Source organism: Castor canadensis, chromosome 15, assembly GCF_047511655.1.
Source record: "Castor canadensis chromosome 15, mCasCan1.hap1v2, whole genome shotgun sequence".
Classification (NCBI taxonomy): Eukaryota; Metazoa; Chordata; class Mammalia; order Rodentia; family Castoridae; genus Castor; species Castor canadensis.
Window position 1 is genome coordinate 66,273,738 of NC_133400.1, and position 26,783 is coordinate 66,300,520.

Sequence of the window (26,783 nt, forward strand, 5' to 3'; positions counted from 1 at the left end):
GACTGTGGGACCTTGACCTTCTCTTTGCTCCTGGCCATGGTGCAGGCTGATGTGTACTGTCACATGTTCCCTGCCGTGATGGGCTGCCTTGCCCCACACCCAAAGCAAGGGGGCCAATGGATCATGGCTTGGAACCTCCAAAACTTTGACCCAAGATGAACCTTTTTTCTTTATAAATGAGTTATCTTGGGTATTTTGTTATAGTGATGGAAAGCTGACTAACACAACTAAAATGTGGAAGTAATGATATGTTAGAAAACATGATTTTGCAATGGTTGTAGCAATAATGGGTTTGGGTAAGAATCAGCCATGGATGTTGCAAGGTTTCCTATTGCTGTTGTGATAAATTGTCACAGCCAGTGGTTCAAAAGCACACGGAATGTATCATTTTACAGTTGCAGACATCAGGAATTCAGCCCTGCTGACTTAGGCCATCAGAGTTGTGCTGTTCCTGGGGGCTCTAGCAAAGAATCCGTTTCCTAGCCATTTCCAGCTTCCACAGGCTGCCATGTTATGTGGCTCAGCCAGGCATCAGTCTGAGACCCTGGATTCTGATGCCACAGCTGAGATGAAGGTGGGAAAATCAGATTCAAGTAGCTCTCTTTCCTATTCTTTATGTAAAGTTTTTTTAAAAAATAAGTTCTGCTTATTATCAAGTGATCCGGCAGCATATCAGTGTGATTATAAATTAGGTTTTTTCCCTCTGGCCTATGACTGAATTATACTAGTAGGTTTCCCAATACTGAACCAATCTGGCATTCCTAGACATGGTTTATCATTTTTGATACACTGCCTGATTTCATTTACTGATATTTTATTTAAAAGTTTCGTATCTGGTCAAGCGTTGTGGTATTTACCTGTAATCCCTGCTACAAAGACATGGAGTTAGGAGAATCCTGGTCTAAGGCCAGTCCTGGGCAAAAAGCAAGACCCCATCTGAAAAATAAACAAAAGCAAGAAGGGCTGGGGGCATGGCTCAATGGTAGAGCAACTGCCTAGAAAGTGCAAGGCCGTGAGTTCAAATCATAGCACCACCAAGGACAAAATAATTTTGCATTTGTATTCATAGAAGAAATGGATTCATAATATTTGATTTTTGTACATATTTGATTTTCTTTGGATGTAGTTCATATACCATAAAATCTCCATTTTAAAGTACAGAACTAAGTAGTTTTTAACATGTTCACAACTGTGAGCGCCATCACCCTTACTTAACTCTGTGAGATTTCTATCACTCAAAAAGAAGTCCCACACCCGTTAGCAATCATCCTACAGCCCCCTTCCCCTCAGCCCCTGGCAACGTCTAATGTGCCCTATGGCCTGGCCCCTTCTGGACATTTCATATCAATGGAACCACATACACTGGCTTTTTTCACTTAGCACAATATTTTCAAGGTTCATATTCCAGAACTACATTCTTTTTTATGGCTGAACAATATTCCACTGTTAATTTATCTGTTCATCGGTTCATAGACATCATGCTGATTCCTCTTTGTGGGTATTGTGACTAAATCTGCTAGGAACATTTGTGTACAAGTTTGTGTATGAACACGTTTTTAATTCTCATGTGGTCAATCTACATTTTCATCATTGATCTGTAAGAGTTCTTTATATATTGTTCCCCCTGAAAAACCATTTCCCAATCCAGAGTCATAAAGAAATATCCCTATGTATTCTTCTAGAAGAAGGTTTATAAAGTTTTAGTTCTTACATTTAAGGCTTGACCCATTTTGAGTTAACTTTTGTATATGACATGAGATAGGTGTCCAAAAGCATTCTTTAACCTGCATATATCAAACTAATCCCAAACCACTTTGTTTCCCCATTGAGTGATCTTGGCACCTTGGCTAAAAGTCAGTTATCCATAAAATGTGAAGGTTTATGTCTGCACTCTCCCTGTCTTCCTATGTCAGCACTACATGGTCTTAATTATAGTAGTTCTGTAGCAAGCTTTAAAATCGGGAAGTGTAAGTACACCAACTTTGTCCTTTTAAAAGATGTTTTAGTTATTCTAGGTCTCCTTAAACTGCATGAGTTTTATGATCATCTGTTCCACTTCTGGAAAAGCTGGAAAGCTTTTGCAATTTTGATGGGGTTGTATTGAATCTGCAGTTCACCTTGGGGAATGTTAAGAATATTGTCTTCCAATTCATAAACATGGGACATTTAGTGAGGGCTTCCTTAACTATCCTCAGAAATAGTTTACAGCTTTTCTATATAAGCCTTTAGCCTCCCTAGTTAAATTTGTTCCTAAGTATTTTATTCTCTTTGATGCTGTTGTGAATGGAATTGTTTCTTCAATTTCATTTTGTAATTGATCTTTCTTCAAACCATGGGTGTATTCTTACTTCCCAAATAACACACAAACACACACACAGACACACCCATACACACACACAGACATACACACAGACACACATACATGGATATACACACAAACACATACATACAAGCACGTGCACACACGCACTTTGTTGAATGCTAAGTTCTCTGTAAACAAAACTGTATATTTATAAACTATTCTCATCTGTTCTCTCTCTCTCTCTCTCTCTCTCTCTCTCTCTCTTTGTGATACTGGGCTTTGAACTCAGGGCCTACACCTTGAGCCACTTCACTAGCTATTTTTTGTGATGGATTTTTTCAAGATATGGTCTCATGAACTATTTGCCCGGGCTGGCTCTGAACTGTGATCCTCCTGATCTGCCTCCTGAGTAGGTAGGATTACAGGCGTGAGTCACTGGCGCCCACTCATCTGTTATCTTGTTAAATTTCTCTGTGTCCTTATTTTTTTCCCAAATCTGATACATTGGCCATTCTGAAGAAAAATACATTAAATCTCCCATCATAATCAGCAACACATTGATAACCTTAGGAGTGAGTGCTGAAAGTACACTATTCATTACACTATTCTTTCCTCCTTTATGTGTGTTTGGAAATTTCCAAGGAAAGAGGCTTATTTCTTAAATCTCCAGCTGTGATCATGCTTTTATTAATTCTCCTTCATCTCCAATGCTTTTGTTTATCTGGCTAGTGTCTACAGACGTACACTTGCTACATCATCTCATAGCCTCTGCCTTCATTATAAGCCTCCTTTATTTTGTTTTTCTTGTTTATTTATTTATGTATGCACATATGTATGTATGTATTTGAGGCACTGGGATTTGAACTCAGGGCCTCACACTTGCTAGGCAGGCGGTCTACCACCTGCACCACTCTGCTGGCCTTGTTTTGGGTTTTTAACCCTGACTGCCACTTAGTGTAAGGTTGACATTGCCTCTCCAGAATATCCTGAACCACTTTTCTTTTTCTTTTTTTTTCCATTCTTGCTTTATTGATTCATTTTAACCAATAACATTGTTCTTTCACCATAACAGTTGTCTAGTAATTTTGGCAAATTTTCCTTCAGTAATCAATAAATTCTTCACAATATTCTAGCTGCTAGTGTTTTAGAAGACAAACCCAGTGTCAATATAATTCTTTTCCTTTTTAAATAACATGGTCCTGAGCAGACACCAGTGGCTTACACCTATAATCCTAGTTATTTGGGAGGCTGAGATCGGGAGGACCACAGTTCAAAGTCAGCCCAAGCAAAAAGTTGGTGAGACCCCATCTCAACCAGTGACTGGGCACAGTGGCTGGCGTCTGGCATCCCAGCAACCAACAGAAGCTTAAATTAGGAGAATCACAGTCCAGGCTGGCCTGGGCAAAAAGCAAGACTCTGTCTCCAAAATAACCAACACCAAAAGGGCTGGGGAGCATGACTCAAGTGGTAGAGTACCTGCTTAGCAAGTGGGAAGCCCTCAGTTCAAACCCTAGTGCCACCAAATAAATAAATAGATAAGTAGATAAATAACCAAATAAAAAATAAGCATGTTCCTTTTGTCCAGTTTTCTCTTTTTTCCGTGAAATACAGGAATCTCATGAGGATATTCCTTCAGTGGCTGCTTCATTAACCCAGCCTCGAATTTCAGTAAATTCTTTCACTTTGAGTACTTACGCCATTTTTGAAGATAAGGGATTCTTGTTGCTGCTGTTATTATTAATTATTATTATTTCTCTTCTACTTGATTCTTTTCTCTTTCTAGAGATTGTGTTATTCACAAGAAACATTGTCCAAATCTAACTTCAGGTATTTTATTAGTTCCTTCACTATTTCCATCTGACACTGTAATTTTTTTTGGAACTTTTCTTTTCCTGATCTTGTGGGTTTCTAGTTCAGATTACAACCTTCCCCTTCTTCAATTCATCAATTGAAATTTAAAACATGAAAATCATGTTTGTATTTTCCATAAAGTGTTTTTAGACCATCATACTGTCGTTGGTTTTATACTTTTGTTACTTTTGGGTCAAGTTGTTGAATGACTACATTAATTCTTGCTTTTCCTTAGGCAAGCTGGGCTCACTCACAGCTGTATCCACCCTCCCAGGCCAGCCCCAGCCATGGGGAGACTTTTGCAACCTCGTGGGTGACATGCCAACTGGCAGGTTGAAAGGGAACCAGGGAGGTGGTGTTGTCTCCACTGTCCTCAGCTGCAAGAGCTGGCCTGCACCCTGGGCTGGGGAACACTGTTTCTCTGTCCCTACAGCACCTACCCTGCAGTGGGTCCTGCTCTATGAGAAGGACCCACCCTGCAGTCCACTCAGTGGACTGACCTTCTCCTGTCCAGTTCTCTCCAGAAGAGAGCTCTGGTTAAACCTGGGCTTCCCACCGCTAGCCCCACTCCCACCCCACCAAGGTCCTGGGTAGGGGGAGCAGCGCTTCCTGCCATTGCTCCTCTCCCCCTCACACTGCAGGAGGCCTCCGAGTATCAACTACCTGCTGCCTCAGTTCTTCTTCATTGAGTTGGTAGAAAGGAGTTAGGAAGGAAAACAGGCCAGTGTCCCCTTGTACAGTCTGGGGACAAGCAACCACATCGACTTCCACAAGAGGACTTATTCTTTGGTTTCAGAGTGGTTTTGAGTGGTATTTTTATTAGTGCTTGTGGGGTGTGGATCTATAGGAAGGCAAATATTACTTACAACACTGTCAGAATGCATGGAACTGACGCTCACCAAGTCTACTGAAGTAAGCCAGGCTCAGAAAGATGTCATGCTCTCTCATAGGGTAGGAAAAAAAGGACATGAAAATAGAAGGAACGCTATTTGGGAAGAGGAAGGGGACAGAGGGGGAGGGGAGACAGGAGAAGGTAATGAGGCAGTGACTATGATCAAAGGGTATTATATACATACATGAAAATGGCATAATAGGGAGGGGGTGGGGGCAGGGGGGAGAAATGACCCAAGCGTTGTCTGCACATATGAATAATAAAACAATAAAAAAAAAGAAAATGGCATAATAAAGCCCTTTATTTTGTACAATTAATATACACTAATAAGAGAAAATAGTATGTCAGTCATACAGTTAGGTAATTCTGGTAAGTTATCTCATATAATCTTTGCCACAATGCTATATGGCTTTTGATCATTGACAGATATTAAGTAATTTGCTCACGGTCAACTTAGGCGAGCTATTAAGTGGGCTTGAATTATTCAACATCTTCAAAATGTCTGCACTGCACCGCTGGGCCGGGCGCTGAAGTCAGCCTTCCTGAGGAGCAGGCCGCACAGTGTCAGCTCCTGCAGCCTTTGGGAGCATGAGTTGCCACGACAACATGACAAAATGCTGTCACTCTTGTCAGTGGGAGAAAACCTCATGTCCTCAAAGAGTGAAAACTCAGCACAGCACTTGAATGTGAGTTACTCAATTTGTCACCACCAGAGGGAGAGCGAGACCTCAGCTGGGCAGAGGGAGCCCTTCTTGTTCCAAATCTGCTTCCTCCCCTGTCTCTGCTCCTGCTCATACTGGGCTCTGGACCAGTCCTGCCAGAACCCCCCAAATTCTGCTCCTCCTCCAGAGGAGGGTGACAGGTGGTGACATCTGTCATGAGTCAATCAGTAATGGGCGCCCTCCCAGAAAACAATGTGCACAGCTACCAGGGACCATGACACCTTGTACCCAGAGGAGTCCTGAGTGGAGAAGTTTTAGACACTGAGATAAGGAGGGCAGGGTTGGTCTGAGACTTTTCCAGACTCTTCCAGACCCTTCAGTTCTCAGCAGCACAGGAGCCTCTATCTTTTTGGTCACATTGGGCATGGAACCCAGGGTCTCATACATGCTAGCCAAGTCCAAACCCTTGTCTTAAAGCAAGCTTTTCCTTTTTCCTGGCCTTTGGTCAGGAAGTGCTTGGACACTTGGGTCTGAACAGCAGCACCTCCCAGCAAGAGTTAAGTGACAGAGCATGAGCACCACTGCAGAAAATGACATTGAAACCTGGCTCACTAAGGAGTGCTGGGCTTTGGGAAGGATGACCATGCTGGAAATTGCAGCCAGGGAACCAGAAGTTCCTTGGCTGCTCCTGAGAACCAAACTGTACCACGGTCTTGGGCAGGGGGCTCAAAGGGAGTGAGGTAGGGACAAGGTCGGTGGAGAAGTCGTGAAAGCAGGCAAAGGAAAGCCATTGACATAGCTGGAGTCTGACTATAGCCAGGGCTTTCTGCAGCTTGGAGTCCAGTGTCTCAGGCCACAGTCAACTCAGCACCATTCAGGAAGTGACTGGGACCAGGTGCAGGGCTAGAAACAGAGGGTTGGGCACAATGGCAGGGAAGCCAGGAGGTTTTCCAAGGCCTGTCTCCCAGGACCACAGTCTCTGGTGGCACGGAGTGTGGAGGATGAGGACACAGGAGAAGATGTGGGCCCTGTGGCTTACCTACCTCCCTACCTGGTGTCTGCACAAGGCCCCAGGCACAGAGGGCAGTGGGAAGCTGAACAGTGAAGGGGGCACACCCTTGGTCCCAGCCCAGCTGGTGGACACAACCAGTGCCATGGTTGCTTCACAGGGCCCAGAAAGCACCAGGACCCTGGCACACTGGCCATGAGAGTGCATGTATGTGGCAGGTGTTAGAATAGCAGATGTGTAAGGACCAGACCCCTTCCCTGTAGCTGGTGGCTTACTGGATATTCCCCACATTACTCCAAAGGCTGACAAAGGGACAACTGTTAAGCTTTATCTCTGGGTGGGCACCAAGGACAGTTGAGCAGACGAGTGACCTAATCACAACTTATCTTCATTAGTTGCCCAGCAACAGCACTCCTTGGTGACCCACAAGGAAATTTCCCCACCCAGTGACCTCCTTGGTACTTTCCACCAGCATCTCCCGTATCTACCCCAGCTCTCTGGCTGGAGATTCCCTCCACTGGCTCCATTTCCTAAATAAAGCCTGTGCCATGTTGAGCCGTCTCCTGCCTATCCTTCTGTGCCTGTCTTCAGTCTAACAGCGGCACGGAGGCCTGAGGATGGAGAGCAGTGTGCAAAGCTGGGGACACAGGGAAAGCCAGAAGGACAGAGAACAAAGTATGGGCCAACTGAAGAGGCAACTGGGGGGAGAGGGGACAGACACATGATGATTTAGATATCAGGAAAGTTCTGTGGATACAAGATGACTATCTAGTTTGAGGGGGAGGGTAGTGGGATTTGAACTCAGCGTCTCAAGCTTACCATTTGAGCGACACCCCCAGTCTGAAAAGGTTTGACCTCTACCACAGTCTACCAGAAAGGCCTCACTGGGTCTGCTCTGCGGTCTTCCCTCCTTTTTTGTAATCCTAGTGCTGTAGAGACAGGATTTGTAGCAATTCTTGTTAGAAGGTTGTCAGGCCAGCTTAACTGCAGGGGCATCTGTCAGACTCCCCAGACTGGGACCTCCTGCCCTCCCTTGCAGGTGTAGCCCCATCTGGGCCTCCTGCCCCAGCCTCTGCTACAGGAGGGTTCAGTTCTGTTAGTCCATCCAGATGCTGGTGTGAACTTCCACCGGCTTCCGAGACTTCAGGCTCTAGTGAGGTTAACTAGGGATTGGCTTTGCTTCTCACACTTGGATCTCTGTCATGGATACCTGCCTGCTGCTTCAGCGACACTAGCTCTCTGGCGGGACCCATCTGCCAACTTCTGAGTGTGTTCTGAAATAGAGCCAGCAGGATTTCCTGGTGAATTATATGTAGAGTAAGAGAAATAGATAAGTGAAGGAAAAGAAAATGGAAGGAAGGTATAGCCCCTTTGGGCTGCTATAACAAGATATCTTCCACTGGGAAATTTATAAGCTGCAGAATTTATTTCTTTTATTTCAAGAGACTGAGAAGGCTAGACAAGGTGCCAACAGACTGCATCTGGTGAGGGCCCACCTATTCTGCTTCATAGATGGCACCTTATCCCTGTGTCCTCAACAATAGACTCCTGTTGGCCTCTTTGTAAGGACACTAATCCCACCAATAAGGGCTCCACCTTATTTTCTTTTTTATTAGCATGTATTAATTATACAAAGGGTTTAGCTGTGATATGTCCATACATGCACATGTGTTTTGATCAAATTTACCCCTTTTGAAAAGAATTTTAATAGGTTTTATTACTTTATTTTCATAGAGATATAAAGTACTTTGATCATTTTCAGCCTCCTATCACCCTCACCTTCCCCCTTCCACTGGTTCCCCTCCCCCAAACACATCCCCTTTTTTCATTCATGTCGTGGTTTTTTGGGGTAGTTTTTAGATCTTACATATAAAAGATGTGCTGTTTGTCTTTCAAGCATGGCTTGGTTTGCTTAACATGATGATCTTCAGCTCCATCCATTTTCCTGCAAACAATATAAGTTCATTTTTCTTTGTGACTCAATAAAACCCACTGTGCATATATACCACATTATCTTTATCCTGTCATCTGTTGATGGCACCTGGGCTGATTCCATAGCGTGGTTATTGTGAACAGGGCTGCGATCAACATGGGTGTGCAGGTGTCTATTGTATGCTGATTTAGATTCCTTTGGTTGTATGCCCAGGAGTGGCTCAGCAGCAGCATAGGGCAGTTCTATTTCTAGTTTTCTGAGGAGCCTCCATTCTGATTTCCATAGTGACTGCACTGATTTACATTGGCGCCAATGCCTTTTCCCCTGTACCCTCAATGGCATTTATTATCGTGCTCTTGATGACTGCTGTTCTGACTGTGGGGGAAGGGTGAGATGGGAATCTCAGTGCCATTTTGATCTGCATCTCCTCTATGGATAAGGATGTCAAACATTTCTTCATGTACTTATAAGCCATTTGTACTTTTCCTTTGAGAACTGTCCAAATCATTTGCCCATTTTTAACTGCATTATTTGCTCTTTTGGTATTTAATTTTTGAGCTCTAAATATGTTCTGAATATGAATCCTTTTTCCAATAAGTAGCTAGTAATTTTTTTTTACTCTATAGGCTGTCTCTTCATTCTGGTAATTGTTTCTTTGGTGTGCAGAACCCCTCTCCCCCCCTCCTCCCTCTCCTCTCCCCCCCCATTTTTTTTTTTTTTTTTGGTGATACTGGGGTTTGAACTCAGGGACTTGCACTTGAACATGGCCCCAGCTCCTTTTGCTTTGGTTATTTGTGAGATAAGGTCTTGCTATATGCCTGGGGCCAGCCTGGACCACAACCAAAGGTTTTTTTCTGCATCTTTGAGGTGATCACGTGAGTTTTATCCTTGACTCTGTGTATGTACTGTATTATGTTTATTGATTTGCATATATTGAACCAACTTTACATTCCTGGAATGAAACCAACTTGATTTGGAGTAGGATCTTTTTAATGTGTTGTTGAATTTGGTTTGCCAGTATTTTACTTAGAACTTTTCACCCTTATTTTCTAATCACTCCCTAAACGCCCTACGTGTTAATACCACTGTAATGGGGGTTGGGTTTCGGCACGTGAATTTCAGCGGGACACAAGCGTTCAGACCATAGCAAAGATGGACAGTTTGGTTTGGGATGTGCTGAGTGAGGGGTGCTCAGCAGCCATCCAGGCAGGGAGGCTGATGCAGCAACTGGAGTGGAGAGAGACACCCTCCTGCATGTTGTTTCAGATGCTATTGATGTGTACACAGTGCTGAGGATCTTGCGCTAGGTGAGAGCACCAAAGGGCTTATGTAGACAGGAAAAAGAAGAAAACCTGAGGAATGAACGGAAGAACCAGCAAGGAGGCTACTGGAACACTGCTCACTCCTGTGAGCAAATGGCTAGTGACCACGGCACAGTAGGTGCATCTTGAATCCAGGCCCCTCCTCTGGCTAAGTTTCCTTACAGCATGGACCTGGCTTTCTGTGCAGACAGGGTGCAACACACTCACCATAATCGATGTCATGGGTAGGTCTGAGAGCAGGTGATGGCTTTGCTCCAGTTCTCCCACATCTTCTCCTGGTGCTAGTGGGATTGATGGTGTGTGTCTGCAGAAGACACAGCTGTGGCTGAAGTGAAGACTGTGCCTGGGGAACAGTGAAGGTCAATGTCTCACATGGGTTGAATACAAACCTTAGAGACAATCTACTATATCCAAACACTCCAATCAGTCACACCATGGGGCATCTGGCTTTTTGTTTACGTGTATGTTCTTCAAACATCCTCAAATGGTGACTCCTTGGGGAACTATCTTTTCTAAGTCTTCTAAAAAGGAAAATTAGAAAATTCTGTGTTTAATTAGCTTTACCGTGATAGTTTTGTTTGTTTGTTTGTTGGTGGTACTGGAGTTTGAACTCAGGGCCTTGTGCTTGCTAGGCAGGCCCTCTACCACCTGAACTACACCCCTAGCCCTAAAATTAGCTTTAGTGATCTCCTAACTAAAATATAAAATATTTTAAAGGCCAAGTATGGCGGCTCACACCTGTAATCCTAGCTAAGTCAGGAGACAGAGATTGGGAGGATTCAGTGCATTGGCTCCCTGGTCCTTCTCTCTTCCTTGCTCTCTGCTTCCCAAAGAATCCCAGATGCTTGCTTCAGGACTTCCAGTTGAGCTCAGAGCTGAGATCTACTCAGATGGGATGTAGATTGCTGAGTGGGCAGAGAGTTGAGCTGACTGCCTAAGCTAAGGCTGACCTCCTACAGGGCAGCCTCCAAAGGACCCTTGGATTCAAAGCCACAGGGTGGCAGCTGTGGACACCTCTTCCTTAACATGAAGGATGGCTCTCTCCTGCTTTGTGAAGCAGTGGGATGGTTCCTTCATATAATTTACAAGTTGAAAGGCAGGCACTTGCCTTTTTTTGGGTGTGCGTGCAATACTAGAATTTGAACTCAGGTGACCTTCTGCTTAAGTCATGCTTTGGTTATTTTGGAGACAGGGTCTTGCTTTATATCCAGGCCGGCCTGGACTTTGATCCTATTTTATGCTTCCCACCTTCACTGGGATGGGGGCACAGGACACCACGCCCAGCTTTTTTTTCTGTTGAGATGGCACCTCACGTGAGCTACTGGCACCAGCATCCTTCCTCACTTTTTATGACACATAGTTTCAACTTACCACTTAGAGAGTGCCTGGAGGTCTTCACCCTTCATGGATGCCACATTTAGAGATGATTGTTTTAAAATGTAAGAGCGCGTCTCAGATGTTCAGCTCACGGCCTCGGCCTGACCTGTGACCGCAGCAGTGTACAGCTGAGGCACACTAAAAAGCCACATGAAAGCTTTGACATCAGCGCAAGCGTTATCCCGCACCATCCACCAGAGCCAAATGTTCTGTGCAACTGATGCTAAGCCAGCTTGGTTTCCATAAAAATAGATCTTTGCTTATCACGTCTCGCCTATCCTCCCTAGAATTCAAACAAACTAAGAAAGCTACACCCGCAAAGCCACGGAGGCTTTCGGCATAGACCCGTGCTACGCATGAGCCAGTTTGATACCTGAGCAGAGCTGGTTATGAAAGTCACAGAAAACTTTCATCTTTTTCTTGTACTACCCAAAGGTTTTCCTTTTTTTAAAGGAAAACATCAATTTGCCCATCCAGTGTAAAAATAACAGCCCACTGAACTACTCCTTCCTCAGGGGTACAAACTCCAACACAGCCCTAACGCTTTAATGACTGTAACTATAGTTAGCTGCTAAGAGTGAAGAAAAAGAAAACATTCAGTCTACACTGCAGGGTTTGTGACAAGGGCTCCGCGTGGAGCGAGGGGCAGGCCACAGCACGCACAGGGTCTTAGTTCAATTCCCAGCACTGTAAAAAGCAAGCTTTCCCTTACACTCCTTCTCAAAGGTCCCTTCCTTTTGTTGATAAATATCTTTAAATTTTCCAGAACAATTGAGGGCATAACCAGTGTTCGATAACGATTCGTGACTAGAAAAAAATAATCATGTAACTGCACACCCACGTGTATTACAGCTTTGTTGACAACAGCCAAGCTATGGGGTCAGCCTCCATGTCCAACGACATAAAGAAGATGTAGGGTATATGCACAATGGAGTATTACTCAGTCATAAAGAAGAGTGAAATCGTGGTGTTTGCAGGAAATGGATGGAATCAGGATCATGTTACATACAGTAAGCCAGACTCATAAAGATGAGTGTTACATGCACTCTCTTTGAAAGATGAAAGTGGGAGCTATTAGGAATGTGGAAGGAAAAAAGGATAACAGAGGTGTGAACGTGATCAAAGTCCCTTCATATGCATGTGTGGAAACCTAGCAAACCCCATTTCTTTATAAACTAATATTGCTAACAAAACTTTTGAAGTATAAAAATAAAAAAATCAAACGAGGTTTCACATAAAAAGAAGTAATTACAGGTGCTGGTAGCAGCACCTGTAATCCCAGCTACTCAGGAGTGGAGGTAAGAGGATTGCAGTCTAAGGCCAGCTGGGGCAAAAGCTCAAAACCTTATCTACAAAAACTAAAGACAGAGGGCCAGTGGCATGGCTCAGCTGGTAGAGGGCTTACAGGCACAGGCTCCAAGTTCAAATCCCAGTACTGCCAAAAAAAGAAAATCCCACCCAATACTAACCATATGGCAGACGTCCTTTTGACTCAACTACCCTGGCTCTCTACACAGCCCTCTTCAAAGTGGGGCGACAAGGCCACTCACTGAAATACACAAGACCCATCCTAGAATATACATGGACTCAAAAAAAACACCCTCTCGTTCCTGCTTTTCTGTATGCAATATATTCACCTGCGAGTAACTGCTCTCTGATCACATCTAACCAGGTCACTGGTAAGTGGGCTAGTGTCAGAGAAATGAGAAAGCATCAAAAAGCCTCTGTGGGTGAGGTTCCAAGCCTCGGGATCTGTGCAGCAGTCTTGGACACTGTAACCAGCTACCTGCTCCACTCCGGCTATCTGCTCTACTCCGGTACCTCAAAAGCACCAGGAGCCTAAAACCAAGCCTCTCACTGTGGATGGGGTGCTGAGGAAGAGAAAAGACCCTCGGGATTTCCTAGATACTACAGAATCACATTTGTCCTCAGCAGAGTCCCAGCTTTCGGGAATTCTGTAGCATGGCATTGTATAACTCATCTAAGGATTGCCCACTTTCACAAACAGCAACCTTGAGCACGTGGGCCCCATGCTGACTTCCTCTCACTTGGCTACAGCCGTGTGCAACAGCAGTTAGTTAGCACTAGTAATTTCCAAGTTCACATCTTTACTTTGGTCTTGTTCAACCAAGAATTTTTCTTGGAACAAAATATTAAGCACCAAATATTTATCCTTTGCTACTAACTTTAGTAGCTCAAGAACTTTGAATGACAACTGTTATGTATGCACGCATTGTGAAATAAATGTTTTATGCTTTTACATGTTCATGTAAAAATTTTTTTTTGCGGGGTGGGAGATGGAACTGGGGTTTGAACTCAGGGCCTTGCACTTGCTAGCCAGGTGCTCTGCCACTTGAGCCACACCCTCAGCCCTGGATGTCAAATACTTAATTTGCAAGTATCTTTTGGCATGAATCCGCTGTACAAACAAGTCCCTTAACCACTGATATGTATACCATTTTCAGTATTTTAGGAAACTAGTATGAAGTGTTTAGCACACATTATTTAACTAGAAACAAATTTTTATTGTTAAAAGTCAGGAAAAAATTTTATGTACGAAGTGGAGTTGTTTGCCATTTCTCTTACAGGCAATTCTACAAAAAGACTATATGAGGTCCACAGCTCTGAATGACATTTAAATTCCGCTTCTGAAGTTCACGGGAGTGTCCTTATATGCAGCTTAGTTTCCTAGTCTACAAAACTAAGAAACATTGCCTATCCAAAAGATTATCCAAAGATTAAACAAAACAGCACGTGGAAATACTTGTCATAGACTGTAGTCAATATATTATGGCATTGTAGCATATATAGGTCAGAAAATAAAACACAAACCCAAGGTGTCTGTTGTTTATATTAAAGCAAATTTCCATAGCATATTGGACTAAACCATAGTAAATCTGCACCGAAGTACTTGGTTTTAAAAAGCAAGGATGGAATGTTAACAATGGCTGCCTGTGTCTGGCTATAAAATACATTAATTACATTAGCATTCATGATTTAAAAACTGGAGAATTCTCCTCACATAACTTGACTTCTATGATAAAGTGGGGAAAAAAACCCTTGTCCCTTCCTCTTTTCTTTCCAGAGCTGACCAGCTTTGCCCACAGCATGGGGTGGTGTACAGGGGGCCTGCTCAGTCCTCCCTGAGCCAGCGCACTTCAGTCTGTCTAACATCAGAGGGCAGCTCTTGCCGGAGGCAGGGAAGGTAGGCTGATCTCTAAACCCTCTCTGCATGGTTCCTTGCTTCAATGTCTCTGGCCTCTCTTCTTCTTGTACAGCACATCTGGGACAGGTTTCCTTTTAGGTAAAAGGGGAAGAAAATGTACATTAAACTTGTCAGTCGTTTCTGTAGACCTCAGCACAAGTATTTTGTCCGTTTTTCAATGTATTTGTTGACAATCAGATTCCAGAAGGAAGACTTAAATTTAATAATAGATATTTAAGAAAAAGGAACCAATTTGGAAAACTTACCAGCAAGTTATTAAAACAAGGATTTTGTTTTTCACAGTGAATGTACAATGTTATATGGTTGGCCATTATTTCCTCTCAAGGCAAAAGTAAAATGAGAAATACAGCGGATAAATCATTATAAATTCAGTAGCTTATACACACGCTCAGGAGACACAAGTTGGAAACAGTGCAATTGAATAAACCAGTTGTAAAAGCCATTTTCAACAGAAAAAAATGTGCAAATATGAGCCACAGTGTTGGGAGTAATACTGGAGCTTCTTTTTAAAAGGCCTTATCTGTTAAAGATACAAACTGCAGTGTTAAAAGTGAAACAGCCATGTGAGATATGCTTTAAAATATTCTAGTTTAAAAACCGTAACGCTCTGGGACTGTGGTAGATAGGTATAAATATAAAAGACCAGAGTATTAATACCCCTGTTGACCTGTAAGAAACGAAGTGAGGGAATTTCACGTCTCTGTGTAAAGGGCACTTAGTGTGATGTGCCACAGACCTTCAGGGTGTTTAGGTAATGTAATGCCGACTTGTGAGCATGGTGACAGAAGGGTGCAAGGGCGACAGGTGGGAGAGCTGGAAGGAATGTGCTGGAAGTACAGATCTCCTACGACTCAGGGAAGCAGAGCAGGGCATGGCTCTATGTTAGAGCTGATGGATCACCAACACAGAATTGAGACAACTTCTAACGAAAAGATCCTTCTTTGCCAGGCTTGAGCTCACCATGGACTTCTCTCCTGCTGGATTTACCTCCTGCTTTGTTTCTGTGACACACATATCACCAGTACCATGAGAACCTCAATATGCACAGTGCTCACATTCAGTGTAGTTCTAATCCATAAAAATAAAGCATTTTTACGCACAAGACATTTTCATGGCTTTAGAAGAAGTCCAAGCAAATTAAACTACTCTGATAAACACGCACCTGAAGCTGAAGGATCACACATGTACTGTTGTGGTCAACCTGATATTCCAGCCACATAAAAAAGGCATTCTATTTCTTTATTTTTTTATTTGACAAGCAGCAATATCATGTTTGTCATTTTAATGTAGATACAATTATTAGGTTATCTGTCATATTACAATATTTAAGTTTTTATTTTATGTCCTTTAAGATACATTAAAAAAAAAAAAAACCACATCAACTGCAAACGTGAGGGGGAGAAAAAGCATGGTACCCAGCCAAATTCCACATTTCAGTAACACTTCACTCATTCTTTAAAGTTTTAAGAAATGTCATAATGACATGAGCTTGAAATATCTCTAGGCATTTTCTTTGACGCTCACGACATGGCACTGGTGATGTTGTAAACAGCAGAAAAACAGGGGCTGCCAAATGATCAAATTATGGAGGCACAGGCCTGCTTTTTCCCACAGGAGCACACCAATGGTGATGGCAACGATCTTCTCACATCACACTGGAGGAGTGGCTTCACGCGACGTAACTGTATTCATCTGCGGACGCTTGGCTGCGCTCAATGTACTGTTTGTCTATCAGAACTTCAATACATTTCTTAATCATGCTGATACTGGGATTAAACCTAGCTCTTGATTGGCTAATCACCTGTGTAAGAGAGACATGGGAGTCAAACTACCAGCAAATTAGTCTGCAGTGAACAATTACTTCCAGCCAATCAGCTGAGAAGTGCCTCAAATTTCTTGAAATTTCAACAAATGCACCTATTCCAATAAGAGAAAGGTATTTAAAACAAGTATGAGGTTTGGGGAAATGGTTCAAGTGGCAGAGTGTCTGTCTGGCAAGCATTAGGTTCTGGGTTAAAACCCTGGCATACCCCCTCCACACACACACACAAAGAGAAAAACCAAGTATGAAATTACATTAAACTACTGAATAAAAATCATCCAAAATAGATCTGATACAGCAAAGTGAGTGAAAGCCATAAATACTGATTTTTTAAAACACAGCAAAGCAGTGCATAGGTAAGGAAAGAATGATTGGATCAATTTTGACATCAGGGCTCAAATCAACTTTTTTCTGTGCAAAGTAAGGAAAATCTAATGCTTATGCTGTGAAGGAAATAAATGCAGAACACGGACATGCTGTTTATACATGTACTTCTACATGCACTCTCAAGGTACTGGAGCCTTTCTTTCAGCGCATGTGAACATGGCTGAGTTTAGTTGCACTTTGTTTCAGTAATGCATTTCCTCCCTCTTGCTGAGCACTGCACAGGAGCTGCCATATCACGAGTGTTCTGTACTCCATCCCCAGTGGCCAGCTCAGCATCCATCAGGTGGCAGACACTCAGACACTCATGTGTACATGAGATCAAGGCATGTTTGACATGGCCAACGTCCTTCAATAACTGCATACTGTAAGTAAAGATCTCTAGATTCAAGCCACACAAATGTTACTTTAATCTTCTCAAGAGTGAGTACTATTCTCATCAAGTAAGGGAACATTTCTTATTTTGGATGGATCTGGGGTTTGAACTCAGGGCTTCTCACTTGCAAAGCAGGAGCTCTATTCTTGAGCCACACCTCCAGTCCATTTTGCTCTGGTTATTTTGGAGATGAGGTCTCTTAACTATTGCCTGGGCAGGTCTCAACTCCTATGAAGCTAGGATTACAGGTGTGAGCTACCAGCACCCAGTATGGAATATTTCTTTACTCTATTTGGGGATCATATTATTTCTGTATCACCTTTAAGAAGAAACAGATAATCTGTACATTAGTAGTACTCTCCACCTGGGAAGTACTGAGGATGTTCTCCTTTTTACCTCTTGAATAAGGGCATTGTGCCGAAGCACTTTCCGTGCTTTCATGATACGGACTATAGCAGCTTGGAGATACATCTTACGGTCCTCATCTACAGCACTTCTGGTCTGCTCCATTTCCTGGTTTGCAGAAGAAACAAAAATAGCAAATGACACATTGCTACTTAACTCATCTTATCAGTGAGCTCAAAAATTTCCAACCAATCATGACCATCAAATTTATACACTATGCCATGTCAAATATCATAACTGATGCTAAAATATTATACCTCATCAATACGATTAAAGTTGAAGGTTATTTTTTAAAAATTAACACTATTGTAAACTATTCTGATGATGTAAATGGCAGTAAAGCAGGGCTTAAGTGAAACAATCATATTCAAGTAATTTTCTATCAGTGACTAGACTCTGTATAACAATGCTTTTAGATGGATTGCAGCAAGTACACTAAATGGTTCCAACTGCATACTAGCTTGGGCTGTAAGGGAAGGGTGGGGCAGGGTTTTATCTGGCTAGAGCAGAGCAATCAGGAAGGATGGCCACAGAGAGGATATCTCCAAGGAGCATAAGGAAACACAGATTGAGAGGCAGGCCATACCACAGGAATAAGGCCATTATGGTAACTTTTAAAACTCAAATACAATCCATGTTTGGCCAATTATTCATTAGCCTGCAGGATCATTTCAGGGTTCAAAGTTCAGGGAGATTAATAAACATATGTCTCCATCATAGAGAAAGAATTTTCTGGAGAGAGCCTTGAAATCTAACATTTCCTTCACATTCTACACTAAGTCCCAGGTTTGAACACAGGAGGCAACCAGGAACATCTGTGGTACAACCAGGTATCACAGACCAAAGCAATAATCACTGCTGAAGTTAAAAAGAAATCAAGAGTTATACACACTGGCTCATCCAGGAGTCTACACCCCACTCCAGACCTACTCACCATACCTGACATTTTAATGAGCTTTGCATGATCTCAGTGTAAACTGCATTTGTAAAGTCCAATACTTAAAAAACTCCAAGAGAACCATTCAAAAACACTTACCTGTGGTGTATCTTTCTGCATTGATGTAGTAATTTTAAATTTTGTTCTCTTACTGCTGAAGTTCATATTTAACGAAAATGAAGACTCTGCATCAATGTCTTCCTGCATTAAAAATGCATTTACAAAATTAAATTATTAAGAGCTTACTATATGACATGAAATTAAGTAATGATCAACAAAGAAGAATTAAATTCTCACAATTTTTAACATAAAATTATTGAACTGGAGAGAAAAATTGTCTTCTGCTAAGCAAACAAGCAAAAAGCAATTCTTTTCTAATTTTTTATTTGTCACAATCATCAGTTTACATTTAGTAAGAAACAATTTTCAGGTCCAACTAATAACTATACTATCTTTGCATACTGCTTAAATGAACAGGATTTAACATTTTAATTTGTAGGAAATACCAAGGCTCACAACTTTTCTATCATCCCATTCTGAAAAACCAAACAATCAAATGTTTTTAAAATGTTGCAATAACAAAATGCTCCTGGTAAGCACAACTAGAGCAGAAAGCTGTTTCCAGGGCACAGAGCACCAATTCTTTGTGATCATGGGGGGACAGAGACAGGTTGACTCTTTAATCCATGTTTTACTTCTTCAAAACGTGAGAAGCAAGTAGCCCTTTTTCAGTTGAAAGTTGCTAATTTTTAGAACAACACTTTCTGTGACTGCTTAAGAAAGTCTCTCAGCCAGGCGCTGGTAGTTCTGCCTATAATCCCAGCTACTAAGGAGGCAGAGATCAGGAGGATCACGATTTGAAACCAGCCTGGGAAGATAGTTCCCAAGACCTTATCTCGAAAATACCCATCACAAATATAGGGCTGATGGAGTGGTTCAAGATGCAGACCCTGAGTTCAAACCCCAGCAGCACAAAAACAAAAACAAAACTTCTCCCATATACAGTAGACTCTTGGTATTGGTGGGTACATCGTTCCAAGGAGATGGCTGTTGAGGAAAAACCACAAATCCTCAGGATGCAGAGTTCAGTATCCTAAAATTACGCAAATTTACCTGTACCGTATGTGCAGTAAGCCTGAGCATTCATGACTTGAAACCCCAAGGAGGTTATATTATTGTCATAAAAATTACTGTCATGCACATTAATGATGCTCTCAAGAAACTAGTTCTTATTTCATGATCTTTAATACTGCAAACTTGATTCATCTTCCACATAACGCCATTCGACTTCCACTAGAGACAGGCTGCTGTCCAACAATCTAAAATTGTCACTTTATTGCTTAAATTAAGCATGTTAACTTTTACCTTGATTTTTGAGTTCCATTTCCTTTTGGGGAGCATATTTTAGTAAAATTAAGGATGGGGGCCAGGTTCAGTGGCTCAAGCCTATAATCCTAGCTACTCGGGAGTAGGAGATCAGGATCAGGAGGATGGAAATTGGAGGCCACCTTGGGCAAAAAGTTCTTAGACTCCATCTCAACCAATGGCTGGGTGCTGTGGTACACACCTGTCATTCCAGTTACTCGCGGAAGCACCAATAGGAGGATCACAGTCTAGGCTGGTGATAACTCCTGTTTGAGACCCTATCTCAAAAACTCCCAACACAAGAAAGGCCTGGAGTGGCTCAAGTAGTAGAGTGCCTGCTTCGCAAGTGTGAGCAAGGTGGACCTATTGTAGTGGAATGTCTCTGACAGCAGGACAAAGAGGCTCGTGGCTGAAGGATCAACAGTAAATCATCACCTAAGAAACTGCTGAGGAACCGGCAGATTCATAAAATTTAAAGTGCAAACAAATAATCTCTTCATATTTTGTAAGTACCATGTTTTAAGGGGGAGAACTTTTAAAGCACTTAATGCCTAAAAGTTAAAATGAATTAACTTATTAAAATCTTTTAACATTAAGAGCATATACTAAGATTCTGATGTCAGGAAAAAAAAATCAATCATTTCTCAAAATTAAGAAAAGATTGATAGTAATTTCAGAATATATGCCATTTGTAGTTGTTCAATTATGAAAAATGTCATCATACTCTTAGGGATGCCAGAAAAATGAATAGACATTAAGGTCTGAGACCTGACATCCAGGTTCCTGAGAGCACCTGGGATGGAATGCACGTGTAGACCTCAGGAGGCTATCATTCAGAACCACAAAATGAAAGTAACTGATAAACACATGCAAAAAACCCCAGAGTTATGTAGACTAGGTTAAAACCCTCAAGCACAATCCTCCAGGCAATTCTTTTACAATTTTGCAGTCAGCTGTCACAGTACAGGGCAAAGAAACTAGTAAGAGCACACATAGGCACTGGCTAAGACAGCCTTCTCTCTGACTCCAGAAACTCAAGAGCTGTGATGAGCTGGCTGGCACACAGCTAATCACGGTCTTTCCACAACTGCAGCAGCGATCCCATGAAAAAGCTTTTCATATTGATAATACTTAACTTCTTTGGGAAAATTACCACATACCTTTTCTGAGTCGTGATTAATCATTTTCACATCAAGTAATGATTTGATTGTTTTGGTCAGTTCCTTTTCATTCATCTGCGTGCTGTCTTGAAGCTCTTTGTAGCTGACAGTTTCACTGTTGTTAAAGGCAAGAAGAACCGCCATTTGGTATGTCGTAACCATAGCAACATACGGTTTGCCCAAATAGTTCATTTTAACTTCACCTACATTTAAAATGAAAATGGAAATAGTAAACTGACCATTCAAAGAAACATTTCAAAGTCACTGAGTAATATCTATTTATTTCAGACTTTTCTCTGAAAACAGTGAGACAAGACTTTTAAATCATTATTAACCATTCCTGCTAACAATGTGGATTTTGTTTTGTTTGCAGGGAGCAGGGGTCTTACTGGTTTTGAATATGTAGTATAAATCAGTTAATCTAGGGAAGGGGAAAGAAGGAGAATGATGGAGGGGTAACTCTAACTAAGCTATATTGTAAGTACATATGTAAATATCACAATGTATCCCCCTGTACAGCTATTATATGCTAATAAAAAATTTAAAAATCAAGTAATCTATTTTATCTTGCCAGTAGGTTTAAACAAAGCTTTTAAATATCAATAGGAAAGCTAAGGCTTAGGCAGGAAAAACAATAAAAGGAGTGGGAGAAGGAAGAATGGACAGACAGACAAGGGGAGAGAGTGTGTATATTCTTGGACTGTTTAACAGACTACAAACTAAACCAGCATGAAATTTGATTTAAAACTCTTCATTTTAATTCAAGGAAGCTGCACTTTACATGAAATGACCCCTAAAGATTACATCCAATTCTGGGATGATAGTAACTCTAATCAAGATTTTGTGTGTTCATTACATAATCAGACTTTGTATCAGTCAACTGCCCCACTCAGTAATGCACAAATGGCCAACTCTCACTATCATTATTGTCATTCGCACCTTAGCTATTTCAGAAAAATAATACTCAGAAATATTTTTCAGAAGTATTTGGACAGGAAAATCCAAATCTCCTATTTATGAAAGAAGTTTTAAAATACTAATTAGAATATCCAGCTCTCACAAATTGTCATTACAAATGCAGTACTAATACTTGACAATACTTGAAGGACTTGACTAATACTTTAAGTTGGGATAATGTGTTAAGAACTTTAAGTTGGGATAATGTGTTAAGAACAAAAAATTGTATTAATTGCCTTTTAATATTTTTTAATGACTAGCTACTCAAAAGACTGTTGGAAGGAATTATAAAATAATTCATCAAGAACCTGGATGACTCAATGGGACTGTGGCCAGGGTGTCACTTCCCCACAAAATAGTCTTTCACACCACAAGAACTCAAACAGCATTAGGACATAATGCAAGTAAGGGACCAAAAGTACCGTTTACCTACTATTAAGCTCATTCTACAATACTTAAAAAAGAGAAAAATAATCCAGGTTTGAGTGTCCCAAGCCTGCCATCCCAGATACTTGGGAGGCAGAGATAGGGAGGATCACCATTCTAGACAAGCCTGGGCAAAAACTTAGCAAGACCCTATCTCAACACACAAGCTGGGCATGGTGCTTCATGCCTGTGATTGCAGCAAGGCAGCAGGCATGGGGAGAAGGGATGCTGTCCAAGGCTGGCCCTGAACAAAGTATGTGAGGCCCTGTGTACAAAAGAAACTAAAGCAAAAGGGCCAGAGGACAAATGGCAGGCCTGAGATCAAAGCCTAGTACCACAAAAAAAAAAAAAAAAAAAAGAGAGAGAGAGAAATAGTTTTCATATTATGCCTTTTCTTGCTGTTTTTCAATAAAATATCAGGGATCAGACACATGGGCCCTTCCCACTTTCTTCAGCACTATCTCTTCATAGTCAGCACATAGCAAAAAAGCATAGAGGAATCTGTGGGCAGGAACCCCAAATTTGATCAATTCACTTAATTTCTGCCAGAGAAACAGAAAATGAAAATGACCAAAGGTGGTAATTTAACCTGCACAGTAGGTTGAGAAATGCTAGACTAAAAACAAAAATAAAAATCTTGATGCACATATACTTTTTAAGTTAGCCAACCATCATTTGTGAGGCATTTGCAATCATGAGAAAGTGTGGGCACAACTCTGCAGCTTCAAGTCAATCCCCATTGTCTCTGCCAGCTCCCTACTCTCTTAGAGAAAGCTTTTCTTTAAAGGATGGCTGTCAGCTAATAAATGGTAGAGGAATAACAGAATATCACCATCTTTCAATCAGTCATAAAATAACTAAGCCAGGTAAAATAATCCTGGAACAGAGTGCTTATATGTGACTTTAAAATGTCACCCTTCAGATCCCCTATGAATTGAAAAGGAGAAAGGGGGCCTTTTTTAGCACAAGTGTTCCTTGCTGATAACACTCAATCTGAGTATGATCAAATGTTGTGACCTAATTTCCACTTTACATAGAGTATAAGGAAAAGAAAACAAAAGCCATCACCAGGAAAAGTTATGACAAATTCAAGACAATGGATACTCCACAGGACAAGGGAGCTGGGCTGTTTAAAGCATTTGTCACAGAGTGCTAAGGACAGGGGTGGGGTAGGTGGTAGGGAGAGGAAGTGGGGAAAAAACAAATATAATTCCTTTGAATTGCATAAGAACAGCTAGTAATGTTTCTTTGGGGAAAACCAGGGAGAAGTGGACGTGGATTCCACACCAAACAATATAAAGACCCCCTCACCACTTTTAGCTTTTTAAGTAGAGTAACAAGTAGAATCCAGACAATGACACAATCACTACATTTTAAGGTCTATGAAATAATACACCGTGGCTTTCATTTCTGCAGTTTTGCCTGATTTGATCTTGGCAAATAATAGTAAAACTACCTGGGCTGGCTGTGGGACACAAGAGGCAGAGGGCTTGCTTAGAATGGGGAAGGTCCTGAGTTCAATTCCCAGAATAAAAAAAAAAAGACAGGCATGGTACAGTATGCCTGCAATCCCAGCTACTCAACAGGTGGAGACAGGAGAAGTGAAGACTGAGGCCAGCCCCAGCAAAGTTAGCTCAAGGTCTGCCTGAAAAAAACAAAAGGACTGGTGCATGGCTCAAGAGGTAAAGCAAATTAAATTCAACAACATTAAGATATACCAGTTTTCTTAAGAAACATAACAAGCAGGGTGCCAGTGGCTCATGACTGTAATCCTAGCTACTCAGGAGGCAGAGATCAGGAAGATCCTGGTTTGAAGCCAGCCCTGGGCAATTAATTCCTTGAGCCCCTACCTCAAAAACACCTAACAGAAAAAAGGGCTGATGGAGTGGCTCAAGGTGTAAGCCCTGAGTTCAAACACCAGTACTGAAAAAAAAAAAGAAACATAACAGCTAGCTGGTAGTGGTGCACAGCTATAATCCACTCAGCACTCAGGAGGCCAGCCTGGGCTACATACTGAGTTTGTATTTCAAACAAAACACCAACACCAACAAAAAAAACCCCAAACTAATACAACAACAAAAAGAAAAACATAATGTCTAAAACACTAATCCAGAAAATGTTTTTTTCTTGAAATTATGTTTACTAATAGAAAAATTCACATTATGAATAAAATAAAATGTCAACTATCAATCAATCACTTAAGAATATCAATAAACTTGCAATATATATCACTGCAGGATGAGTTATCATATTCCAAAAGGCAAACAAATGGCAAGTATGTATTTAGATATGATCTTTTTTAGGTGAGTAGACAAAAAGAGAATTTCCTAATAAAGGTTATAAAGCTAACAAGAAATCTTGTACCATTTCTAATAGATACTGTTGACACATACATCCTTCACTTTTTGTGTAAGTCAAAAGCTGATTCATTGCACTTCATAGCAGTTTGGTAAAAGGAGAAAAAAAATCCGAGAGCATTTGTTCTGGCTAACATCTTTGGGCAACTCAGAGCAATTGAACACAGTCTTCAAATGTTTAGGTGTTAACTCTACATCAAAAGGTAGGCCCCACTTTTCCAAAAAGCAAAGAAAGATATTAGGTTGTGACTAAGTTTTCTTACAATGGAAACTATGAGAAATTAATTTGGAATTTCTTGAAAACTGCAGCTCATAGTATTGGAAGAGGTGCCTAAATTACTTTTGCTGAAAGGCACTGACTCTGTACTTGGCCCCATGAATTAGCTAAAATCAGGAGAAAAGCTTGGCATCCTTGTCTCCATTTTGTACCTGTTGACCTTTGCTCTGAGCTATTCTCTCCTGCAGCCACCTTGGAATCATGAAAAGATAGGTATGATTGGTAATATCTTTTTATGACAAGGGACTGAAACTACCCCTAAGATACAGCAGAGCCTTGCAGCACAGACCACCCCTCTAAAAAGGGACAATTACCTATAATGAGCAGGAGCAGCAGTAATCATCTCATGGGAACCAGATTGCAAATGATGACAGCACTAACAACTCCAGAACCCTCAAAGAACAAAGACTGAGATTATGGCCAACCAGGCCCATTCCACCACTGGTGACTGGGACTATTTAACTATGTATACCTTTTGTCCCTTGCCCTAATTCTTTGTCTATTTAAAGTCAAAGCTCACTTTTGTACCCCAAAGATGGCTAAAGATGAGCTTAGTGCTAACTCTGCCTCTTCCCACAGCTTGTTCTGGCCATAGTAAATCTCATTTTTGTGCCCTTCACCCGCATCTCTTTATTTGGCGAACAGGAGCCAGTGGCTAAATGTGACGTTTGGAAGCCTGACATTTGGACCTAGGGTCCAAAACTCTGGTTTCAAATGGCCAGTCTCCTAATGATGCAAATAGTTACTCAAACTTCCAAAGATACCTGGCATATCAAAGAAAGTATCTGTCGGAACAGCTGACCCAAGTCAGCTACAGAAATGGTGCTTGGCTATAGGAATGTAAAATTAAAAATTTCTCTAATAGCAATATTATAAGCAGCATAGTTCTAAAATACTATTAAAAAGTGCTTTGCTTGAGTTTCATTATTAGTTGCTCTAATGGTAACCAGAAAGGTAGAGGGAGGAGAACAATTAAAAAACTGTAATTAGAAGTGTGAGTCCCTAGATTGAAATCTCAGGACAATCAAAATAAATAATAAAAACTATAATTAGGCTATAGGAAATAGTCTCCTAAGTTAACACAATAATAGTTAAATTTCATTAAACCAGCTATAATTAAGTGCAGTTTACCTGTACAGAGATAATGTAACCATGTAAGTTTCCTTCCACTGAAATGCTGGCTATAAAATAATTCAAACTGTAAAAAAAAAAAAAAAAAGGAAAATAATCAAATTATTTTTAGCTACTACAACTTACCTAGTTATCATCACACTAAAAATGTAAATATGTTCATGTTAGAAACATTATATCCCACAGAGAGGGTACATACCTTCACACTTTAAACACATTCTTGGAATGGATCACACAAATACCTCAGATTTTTCTTTTGAGATATACTGGCACAACACTTTCAATACAACCACCCAACTTCACAGAATAACTTTAACACTTTGTTCCTAAGTTAGCAGCATCTCCTGCGTTGAGGCCCCTGTATACACACATGCATCTGATCCAAGTAGAAACATTAAAAGCAGAATGGCTAGATGGGTGGTATGCACCACAGCCCAGCTCCTTCTGAGGCTGAGGCCAAGCCCAGGGGTTCATGGCCTCCCTGACCAGGCACAGTGGAGATCACCATCTCAAAGCAAATGGGCTGGGAATGTAGCTCAAGTGGAAGAGTACCTATTTAGCAGGCCTAAGGCCCTAGTTCAATTGTGGTACTGTGAAAGAAAAAAGTCGAGG

General features: G+C 41.4%; 1 protein-coding gene across 7 annotated transcripts in view; it reads right to left on the reverse strand.

Annotated features, from left to right (window-relative positions):
* Positions 1 to 13,864: 13,864 nt before the first annotated feature.
* The window catches only part of Cul2 (cullin 2), a 74,986-nt gene continuing 62,067 nt past the window's right edge, over positions 13,865 to 26,783 (reverse strand). For 5 of the 7 annotated variants that reach the window (XM_074056374.1, XM_074056372.1, XM_074056370.1 and 2 more), the window contains 5 exons: positions 26,172 to 26,238; positions 21,024 to 21,226; positions 18,598 to 18,699; positions 17,553 to 17,669; positions 13,865 to 16,375 (listed from right to left, as the gene is read on the reverse strand). In XM_074056374.1, coding sequence (XP_073912475.1) covers positions 16,244 to 16,375; positions 17,553 to 17,669; positions 18,598 to 18,699; positions 21,024 to 21,226; positions 26,172 to 26,238 — 621 coding nt within the window. In that variant the 3' untranslated portion in view covers positions 13,865 to 16,243. The remainder of the gene's footprint in view (positions 16,376 to 17,552; positions 17,670 to 18,597; positions 18,700 to 21,023; positions 21,227 to 26,171; positions 26,239 to 26,783) is intronic. The other 2 variants (XM_074056369.1, XM_074056368.1) reach the window with 1 other exon arrangement.